General features: G+C 39.1%; 1 protein-coding gene across 1 annotated transcript in view; it reads right to left on the bottom strand.

The window, feature by feature from the left end:
* The window catches only part of ARHGAP42 (Rho GTPase activating protein 42), a 248988-nt gene that overhangs the window by 158268 nt on the left and 79892 nt on the right, over positions 1–10828 (bottom strand). Inside the window, exon 3 of the mRNA XM_014544570.1 lies at positions 321–382. Within this exon, the coding sequence (XP_014400056.1) occupies positions 321–382 (62 nt within the window). The remainder of the gene's footprint in view (positions 1–320; positions 383–10828) is intronic.

Genomic DNA, 10828 nt, shown 5'->3' with positions numbered 1-10828 from the left:
GGGGACAAGGGGGCCGGGGGGCCCGCCCCCCCCCCGCCCCAGTGCACAAATTTTTGTGCACCGGGCCTCTAGTTTTTAATTATAAGAAAAATTAACTGGAAAACAAAATGGATGTAATTTGATTATGTTGAAAAATGAAATAAGTAGAAATGGCTTATCTTATTAGCGATATTTGATCATCATACAACTTTTTTCTGTAACATTTAGTACATGCATCACATTATAAGGTCTGCTATGGCTAAGCCTAATTTAAAAGGTCTATTCTTTTTTTTAAAAATCCAAACAAAGCGATATTCTTAAGAAATGAGTATCAGACTTACCAGTCTTCTCCTTTCTTCTTCTACTGTGATGAGTAGTCTTGCAAATTCTTTTAGTGACTGAGCTATTTAAAAGACAAATTTTAAAAAGAAGTATTAACCTCTTTTCATTGCTAATATCTAACTGCACAGGAACAAACGTTACAATGAAACTAGTTATAAATTTGTATTTATTCTATAGTTTTATGTTTTTATAACCATAACACAGTATATACAATAGAATCTCAATGAATAATGGCTATAGATAAGATGTTTGTATGCCACAAATCAAAGTTAAGCACATAGCAAGTACAATATTTTTTTTCTTTAAAGACACTAGGGGAATATAGTTTATATATTTAATATAAAAAACTCTCACATTAATAAATAGAAATATAGTACTGGAATCACCTCTAAACAGAATATTACAAATAATGAAAAGCATATTAAATCTATAAGAAGCAATAAATCCAGTACTATTTAGATGTACTTAGTAGCAGCCAGTAATACAAGGGCTCCTACTGCCATCTTTCTAGAAGTTCAACAAATGTTGAATTCTTCCTATATCTACAATATTTTAAACCTTTGCTAGTCAGTGTTGTGGAATGACCACCAGCATCAGCACTTGGGAACTTATTAAAAATACAGACTCTCAGGCACAACCCCAGAATCTGCATTTTAACAAAATCCCCAGGTGACCTGTTTGCATATATGTTGGCATGCACTGCTTTAGAAAATTATCTGACCTATATTGCCCTAGCCTGAGGAAAGAATCAAGTATTCAGAAACTTTAAAAGAACAAACCAAAAATAAATAAATAGGGCCTTCAGTGGCCTATTCTTTTAAAATGCATAGTTCCAAATGGCAAGTGTGAAAAGTAATTTATCCACATCAATTTTTGTACCTTGTACTTAATATGAACTAGTAAGTAAAATAAAATGGTTTTGTTACAATACTAAGGACACAAATAAGATAAATGCAAATTTTATTTTCACTTAACCCGTGAACCTTCCCTTCTAAGCCCCTACTCTTTAGGCTCTCCCCATCCCCTTCCTTCACCCGTACTAATATTGAAAACATTGTGCGAGACCAGAAGTCTGGCCCCAAGCTCACAATAAAGGCAAGTAAGTCAGGAAAACAAAGCAAGAGTCACATTAACAGAACTTATTAAGGAAGAGAAAGAATGCTTTCCACTCAAGAATTTAAAAGGGCAGTACCTCCCAGCAGGCTCCCAGATGTCTGCAGGGAGTGCACGCCGCCAGAGTGAGCTCCCTCACCAGGCCTCCTCACCAGTCCGCTGCGACCCAGTGTCTTAGGATCTGGCTCCAAGCCCCCACAGTGAGTGCAATCCAGGGGGAACACTGTGCCCCACACCCACCCTGGACCTCAGAACCATACTGCTAGCCTGACCAGGAGATACCCAGTGCCCGCTCCTCTGCGAATCCTGGGACCTGCTACCAGAGTGACCCGGAGCAACCCAGAGCACAACCTACTCTGGGCCATAGGAGAGCAGGGACTGTGCAACCCAGAGCAACTGGTGCCTGCTCCACCCCGGCCCCCTGGACAGCCCTACTGGAGTGACCCAGAGCAACCCACATCTGCTTCACCCCAGCCCAGAGGGATGACCCAGAGCAATGCAGCACACACCTCACTCAGGGCCACAGGGGAGCTCGGACTGTGCGATCCAGGGCAACCCACGCCTGCTCCACCCGGCCCCCACGACAGTCCTGCTGGTGCCATCCAGAGCAACCCAACGTGCACCTCTTACTCTCTGTAAAACTCAATAAAATATATTTTTAAAAAAAGACATCAAGTGGCTGAATGGTTAAGAAAATATGACCCATATATATGCTGTCTACAAGACACCCACCTCAGAACACAGGCTGAAAGTGAAGGGATGGAAAAATATTTTTTAGGCAAATGGAAATGAAAAAAAAGCTGGGGTAGCAATACTTATATCTCTGACAAAATAGACTTCAAGGTGAAGGCCATAACAAGAGATAAGGAGGGCCACTTCATAATACTAAAGGGATCAATACAACAAGAGGATATAACTCTGGTAAACATATATTCAGCCAATGTAGGAGTACCCAAATACATTTAAAAAATAATAATAATAATTTAAAAGTCCAATCTAGGATTTTTTTTTCTCTTCCTCTTTTCAGAACTGCTAGGTTTACAGTAAACTAAGCTGGTTTGAAATGCTATCCCTACCCATTACTTCACACCGGGTTTTATTCACAGTTACCAAAACAGAAATCAAAGGATTACCTGGGAATCAGATCAATCTTTTAAACACATTAATGGCCTTAGATTAGGATTACTTTTTTAAAAGTTTTAATTTCTGCAAAAATAACTCTACCAGTGTTACAATGTAACCCAGTTTTGACAATAGTAAATTGAATAGAAAACATTTTTCAAATATATGGATTTTAACTGGAGGGCATAATAACATATTCTATTTTTGTTCTATTGTCATCTATGGGTAAAGAAAGCATTTCATCATCATTCTGGCAGCTATCTACTGCTGCTAAAGATCTCTTCTGGTGAGGCTGAAAGAAATCGCAACCAAACTTTGGGTTAATGTTGACAGAAGACATTAACATGACTAGGGAGAAAGAATCTAAGAGATAAGTCAGTTTGGGCTACAGGAAATGGAGGCAGCTGGTACTCCTGAAGGTGATAAAACAAGGGGAGATAGAAAGAGATAGTTGAGAGTAAAGAAACACTTTAACCCCACATTTCTCTTGATTCCTCCTAAACTATTTAGTTATTATTTTAAAAAAAAAAAAAGGAAAAGAAAACTTTACCAGCACATGCTTCCTTTTATTGGCATCTATTGGATGACATACTCTAACAAAACATGGGCCAAGAGAAAAGGTTATGGAATCTAGAGATAGTAGCCTAATACAGAAAAGAAGCAAATGGAATTCTCAAGGTGACACAGCTGTATAGTCCAGGACAACAGTTGTACAAGAGGCCAAGAGAGGATCTTCAGAGCACATACAAGAGACAACCAAAGAATGCATAAATAAGTAGAACAGCAGATTGATCTCTCTCTCTCTCTCTCTCTCTCCCCCCCTCACTCTCTGAAAAAAAAAAATCAATAAAAAAAAAATAAAGAAGTAGCAAGATAGTTATGATCTTTACAGCAATGGGAAAAATGGCTAAAAGTTCAAAATGGTCTTTCTGGGGAATTAAGTGGTGGAGAGTGGTAAGATACAGGATACATTTTTAAATAAAAAATAAAAATAAAACAAGCTATTAATGCTTTATTTTCCCACTGGCCTAAATTCTGGGAGGGCATAGATCACATATTATTAATTTTCCCAAAGAGCTAAGTAAATATCCAGCACACAGAAGCCTGTCAAGTGGTATTTTTGGAATAAATAAAAATATAACCTGATCCTAGAGTGGCCCAGAAAATGATCACTGGCCCACGGAGTGGTGCCCTAAAAGTGCCTGGCAGTCTGTTACTCTGAGGACTGTGTGAGAGACCCACTGTGAATAAAACCCATTGTGAGAGACCAGAAGTCCACAGGCTTCCCCAGGTAACCATTACTCTGAGTAAACTGGAGTTGCCTTAAATCCGATTTTGATTACAACTAAGGAAGCTCAAGTTCTCACTGCACTGTTGAAATTCTTTGTCTAAAAATGAATATTTCTGCTTTACTTGGTTCTGGTCTGTTTCCAATATTAATACGATTTATAGACTCAGTATCTAACAGTTGATTATAATGAGAATGTCGAAGGAGAACAATTTTGACAGGCAAAAGCAATCAGGTCTGCTTCCTGGCAACATAAACTGTTCTCCTTCCAGCAATTTTTTGAGTCTGCCCCAAATTTAACAAGTTTTGTTCCCTCTTTCTTTTGTTGATTTTTCAGGGAAATTACTTGGAAAAAAAATTGTTCTCTTTAAATATTAAAAGTATATTTAAAGTCTCAGTTCCATAAAAGTATATGTTTCTGGGTCTAAATGAAGATACTCGTGTTTGTCATTTGTTCAAAAAAAAAAAAGGAACAGTAAATATTTCATGAATTAGTGACAGTGGCCTACCAACTTTTAAAACCCATATTAAAGTTTTCCCCTAATCTTTTTACTTATAATGATGTCAAAGTACTGCATTAATAGTTTATTAAGCACACAGTAACAGAAAGAAAATAGTAATTAATAATCCTGTGAAGCAGATATAAAATGATTCAATGTATTAGCTTGTAAATTGGGTTTTAGGATTAAGGGCTGAAGAACAGCCATTCCCTTCCCTGCTTGCTCCACCCTCAAAGTAGCAGGAACCTCTAACATAATGAGAAGCTGGTATTAGAATCTCTGGTGCCAGGGACCCACAAATGCCCTCAAGACTATGAAAACCGGAGGGTGTCTATTCTCCACCAGACCTTGGGCAGAAAATACATACAAAATGACCCTACCAGCACCCATCACAATGCCTTATACAAAACAGCTATTGATGTTGTAACTGAGCCATTTCTTCTAAAACTTTACTTAAACAAAATTATAAAATATTTATTACATGCAAATACCTGATACCAAAATACTTCCTTTTATAAGCAACTATTTGTGATACTCCATACTTTATCAATATTAATATTTACATAAATAACCATTTCATTATCTGATTTTGGAGGTCCAAACTAACTTCAAACATTAACAGCTGATCCTGCAATTACAGGTGGTATGACAGGAGCTTGATTTCATAAGAACAATATTCCAAAAACAATACTTAAAACACAATGGGCTTTCAATATTTGATCGTTACATGGATTAATGAATTTAACAATACATTTCCACAGCCTGTTTGCTCTATAAAGAGAAACAAACAACCCTTACTCTAGGCTTCATAAAATACTCTGAAAAGAATAGCCAGATAGTTTGGAAAATTATGTTTGCTATCCACATTCTTGCCACCTGCATGAAACTTTCCTGGCTGTATTCACCAGTAATAATCTTTCCCCTTCCTGACCATCTGGACCACGAGATTACTGGAGAGCAACCAAAATATAATTTCACATAAAAATGCTAACTTCCCAACAAATTACTGAGGTCAAGAATATTGCTATAGGCTTTCCTTTTTATCTCCACAATGTGATATTGGAAAAACACTTTTGGAACAAAAGAAATCAATTACTCAGGTGTATTTATGACAGGTCCTGAGAGTATAAACATTCACAAAGCCAAGAGTCAGATTATATTTACAGGGTGAGAAGTATGATAATGGCTTCTCTATTTACCAATATTATAAAATCCAAAAACATTCCTGAACTTATACATGCATAGCCCATGGATACAGAAAATAGTGTGATGAAGGCCAGGGAAGGGGCAGAGTGAAGTGGGCAAAGGGAGGGGAAGTGGAGGACATCTGTAATAGTGTCAACAATAAAAAATAAAAAAAAAGATCATAAAAATAAATAAATACTTATTTCCTAACAATCTTTTCAACCAGCTTAAATTCACCATACTATTTTTTAAATTATATTTTTATTGATTTCAGAGAGGGAGAGGGAGAGAGAGAAATAGAAACATCAATGATGAGAGAGAATCATTGATCAGCTGTCTCTTGCACACCCCACACGGGATAGAGCCCACAACCCAGGTATGTGCCCTGATCTACAATGATGAGAGAGAATCATTGATCAGCTGTCTCTTGCGCACCCCACACTGGGGATAGAGCCCACAACCCAGGTATGTGCCCTGATCTGGAATCAAACTGTGACTTCCTGATTCAAAGGTCAACGCTCAATCACTGCGCCACACTGGCTGGACCACACTACTATTTTTGAATGTGGAAAACCTGTTTAGAATCTGGGAGTAGGAACGAGAGACAAAAACAACAACTCCCTGTTCATTGTTAACAAAACTCCACTACCTTAAACACTAACTATGATACTATTAAATGTTTCAACAATTGATCAACTTGGTCTTTACAGATTCTGCAACTAGAAGAATTGAGAAACCATGTCCCTCTTGCATCCAACCAACATTTATATCATAATCAGACAATGAGGTATTAAATATTTCTCCCAGGAGTCTTTCCTCAAACCTAAATAGCATAAATACATACTCAAAGAACAGGTCACGAATTCATAAATATAGAATGTTATGTCAACAACCCAAGTTTTCACTTTATTAGAGTGCACAAATACCACTTTTGACATCCAGCTATGCTAAAAAATAGGGAGAACTGGTTAGCAGTAGGCCTTAGACTTGGTTAAATATCAGTGAAAACCTATAAAAGTCAGTTTAAACCAATGCAGTCATATTTTATAAACCCAGATGATGGCCCAACAGTCACTTCCCTTTTCTATTTGGGTGTGAGATGTAGGCTCTGCCCAGGTCTTTTGTAGTACCCTTCCTGCACTGACTTTTCATGAAGAGTAGGAGGCAATATACAGGAGGTTGGCAAAACTAGATTTACAGTTGTGAGTATGCTAAACAGAGTTTATTTTTAGATTATTATTTATTAGTTATTATGTCATTTATTTGTAGTATTTGTTTTCTTATTATTATTACTATTATTTCATATCCTTACTTATGATTTATCTTTTAGGTAATGATGGCTGGTAATTTAACCTACTTTGTCCACCCCTGTAATAAAACATCAACACTGAAATAAGAATACGAACCAGAGAAGGTGGATTTGTCATATCCTTTTAGATCTAGCCATATAGAGAAAAATAAAAGTAGAATCTACATCCATAGCCAAATGGCATCAGCACTGCACTACAAGCAATTATCTAGCAGGTGGCACATCAGCAGCTCATGCCTGGAACGGCCCTGGAATTTTAATTCTTTGTGCATTTAAAAGATCAAAGGTTGCATACTGGCTACATATTGGTTGAACTATCCAAGGGAAAGTTTTGGTTCAGGAACAGTTTATAACCCATAAGCAAAGCAAGAAGCACAATCAACTTGTGGTATGCCAGAATAATAAATACTGTATCTGAAAAATAGACAAAGTGATTTAAAAACTGACACCAAATCTCCCACCAAATATTGTGTCACTGGTAACAACACCCCCACTAATGGGTCAGTCCACTGTGTCTGCAATACTGCCATCATTTGCAACCACAAACTCCAGTTATTATTTTCTGAGAACCACAAAATCAAATAAGATTTTCCACTTCATTTGTGGCTTCAAGCTCTGTAGATGCCTAGTTGCAAAGCCAATAAATTGCTTCCTAAACCAACAAAAAAATAAGTCACAAGGCACTGTCTAAGGCTGGCAGATCACTGTAATACACCCTCGTAAAAAGAGATGTCATCTTTCCAATACTTCACAGCCACTTGGAATCTAGGATTGCAAGAAAAATACATAGAAATTTAATTATCTTTGAGGTATCTAAACTAAATTCTCCACAATGTCCTCCTGGTGGTTAGATTTTTTTTTAATCACCAAATACAAATCAAAAAGAGATTAATTTTAGTATAACTATCTAACCACTACGCTGTACACTTGAAACAAATACAAAATAATATTACATGCAGATAGTAATTGAAAAATAAAATTTTAAAAATTAAAAAAATATTAATCTTGAAAACAAGTCCTTGAATACTTGCATTTAAATTCTTCTTCTATAGCCTACCACTGCATCCATGTGTTGAACTACATTGCATTCAGATGAATTAGGTTTCAGCAATAATGAGATGTTCCAAAATGGAAGAGCATATTATACATTATTTTAGCAATGAAAAGGTATTTAGCTTCCAATCAAGATGATGGCTTAAGTAAATGCAGTACTTGTATCCTCCTACCACTACATCAAAATTACAACTAAACTATAGAACCATCATCATAACCACCTGAAATCTAGCTGAATGGAAGTCCTACAACTAAGGATATAAAGAAAAAGCCACATGTAGACCGGTAGGAGGGGTGGAGACATAGAAGAGGCTGGTCCTACACCCACGTGTGGTGGATAAAAATTGGGATGGATATCTTGTCTGTTGAGGTCTCCCTTAAGGAGTGAGAGTCCCATCCCTAACGCAGGCTCCTTAACCCAGGATTCCAGTGCCATAATGTCCAGCTGTAAAAACCAGTGGGGATTGTGGCTGAGTTAGACAGAGTTCTGCTAGAGTCCCAGGCATTCCTCTTAAAGGGCCCACACATGTACGTACTCAGACTCACTTCCTCTGAGCTCCAGAGCTGGAGTAGCAGCTTAAAAGGTACCAGGGACACACTGGGAGGAACTATACTGTCTGACAGAGCTAGTAGGCCAGGACAGATTTCAGTCTCCATCAATCTGTCTTACACTGTTCGCCCAGCCTAGGTGATTCCCTGAGACCCTGCCACATTCAACTTGCAAGCTCACCCAAGCTGTATCCAGTGGCTTTTCCACAATAATGGCTTGTCTTGGCTTCAAGCCAAGTGCTGATGCCATTTGGCATCATTTTCCTAAAATCTCTCAAACCAGCAGCATCTGGCCTCAGTGTGCCCCATACTTCTCACTAGGTGGCCCAAGGGCCAGCAATAATGGCAGCCAGCTTTGGTTCACAGGTTGGCCTCTCCTGAGTACCTCCCAGCACAGCTCAAGTAGCAGCCATCTGCAGATCACTTTGTAGCTCATACAGGTGGCCCCAGGCAGAACACAGGCAATAGCTGACCTTGGCCTGCACCTCCCAGGAGGCACCAGAGCCAGTGCATCTGGTACACAGTTTCAGACAATGCTAAAGGACCACCCTACCACCTCCACGGGTGAAATGTTCAAGGGTTGGACTCAGCAGCACCGGACCCCCAATGAAGTAAGTTATGATCCATGGGTTCGATCCCAGCACAACTGATTTTCCACAGTGATCACAGTTAGTCCTTGCAACTGATGGGCCTGGGGATAAATCCCTCCCATGACATGCCAACAGCAATCCAGGCTCAACTACAAAACAAGAATATACACAGCCCACTTGGTGGGAGTGCACCTGGAGTGCCCTGCTTGGGTGAACAGGGAGGCTGTGCCACTGGACCCTACAGGACACCTACTACATTAGGCCACTCTGCCAAGCCCAGGAGACATAGCAGTTTACCTAATACATAGAAACAAAAACAGGGAGGCTACCAAAATGAGGAGACAAAGAAACATGTCCCAAATGAAATAACTGAACAAAACTCCAGGAAAAGAACTAGACATAATGGAGGCAAGCAATCTACTAGATACAAAGTTCTAAACACTGGTTATAAGGATGCTCAATGAACTTAGGGAAAGAGTAGATTAACTTGGAGAGAGATCTTCAACAGCATAAAAAAGGACATGGAAACCAGTCAGAAATGAAGGATACACAAAACTTACAGGGAATCAACAGTAGAATAGATGAAGCCGAGAAACAAAACACCAATTTGGAATATAAGGAAGCAAAAAACACCCACTCAGAAAGCAAAAAGAAAAAAGAATTTTAAAATGAGGATAGTGTAAGGAGCCTCTGGGACAACTTAATACTCGCATCATTTAAGTTTCAGAAGGAGAAGAGAGAAAGCAAAGAATTGAAAACCTATTTGAAAAACTAATGACAGAAAACTTCCCTAACCTGGTGAAGGAAATGGGCATACAAGTCCAGGAAGCACAGAGAGTCACAAACAAATTGAATCCAAAGATGAGCCCATACCAAGACACATCAAATTAAAATGCCGAAGGTTAAAGGCAAAGGAAGAATCTTAAAAGCAGCAAAAGAAAAGCAGGTATTTAACTTTGATTGTGTAATATAGAAGTCTTATTTCTTCCAGCAAACCATTATTTCGGGGGTGGGGTGGGGAGGAGAGCAGTGCCAGCCTACTACCCTGTTACATTACAAGAAAGAACAGGCACATCATCTTTAAAGCAACCAGTGCCAGAGCTGTTTATGCTCCAAGGGCAATCAGGTGCCAAGTATCCTGACTTGAAGGAAATGATCTGTTGTTGACAAACAACTACTTACACCAAGTACCCCCCCTCCGCGCCCCCCCTGAATCCCGTTCTCACTACCATCAGGAACAGACTTCCCAGCACTCCTTCACATTCCACAAAGACTAAAGCACCCGTTCACACTCCTCCTCTGCACCCAATCCTCCTGCCACCACCCTCCTGAAACTTCAACATCCGCTTCCGTGTCCAATTTCCAGCTTCTCTTTTCCACAACCTCTTAACCTCCCATGACCTTCTCCTCTGTAATTTCATACACCCACAAGGACACCAAGAGTTCAAGCTATCTAACCCTTGGCTTTTGCTTTTTGGCAATCCTTTCATTCAACTCTGGTTTACTCCTAATCTTATTTCCCACAGTGGTTATCTAAAAAGAATTTTCTCCTTTCTCAAGAACCCAGCCCCACACTTCCCCTCCTCATACCAGATGGCCTAGCCTTCTGCTTCTCTGAGAGAAGTTCAAGACCCTCTGACCAACACTGTCTTTATTCATTCTCTTCAAACTTGCCTGTCTCGGGAAAGGGGCCCTCTTCCTTTCAAAGCTAACAAGGTGCCGCGAAGCTTCTACTCTCACCCTCTCCCATCTTCAGCTACATTTTTTCTGTTTCTCTCCCTCTCGTTTCTATCGTTTC

Source organism: Myotis brandtii, unplaced genomic scaffold (assembly GCF_000412655.1).
Source record: "Myotis brandtii unplaced genomic scaffold, ASM41265v1 scaffold37, whole genome shotgun sequence".
NCBI classification, from domain to species: domain Eukaryota; kingdom Metazoa; phylum Chordata; class Mammalia; order Chiroptera; family Vespertilionidae; genus Myotis; species Myotis brandtii.
Note: the sequence above shows the minus strand (reverse complement) of the source record. Positions and strands in the feature narration are given on the sequence as shown.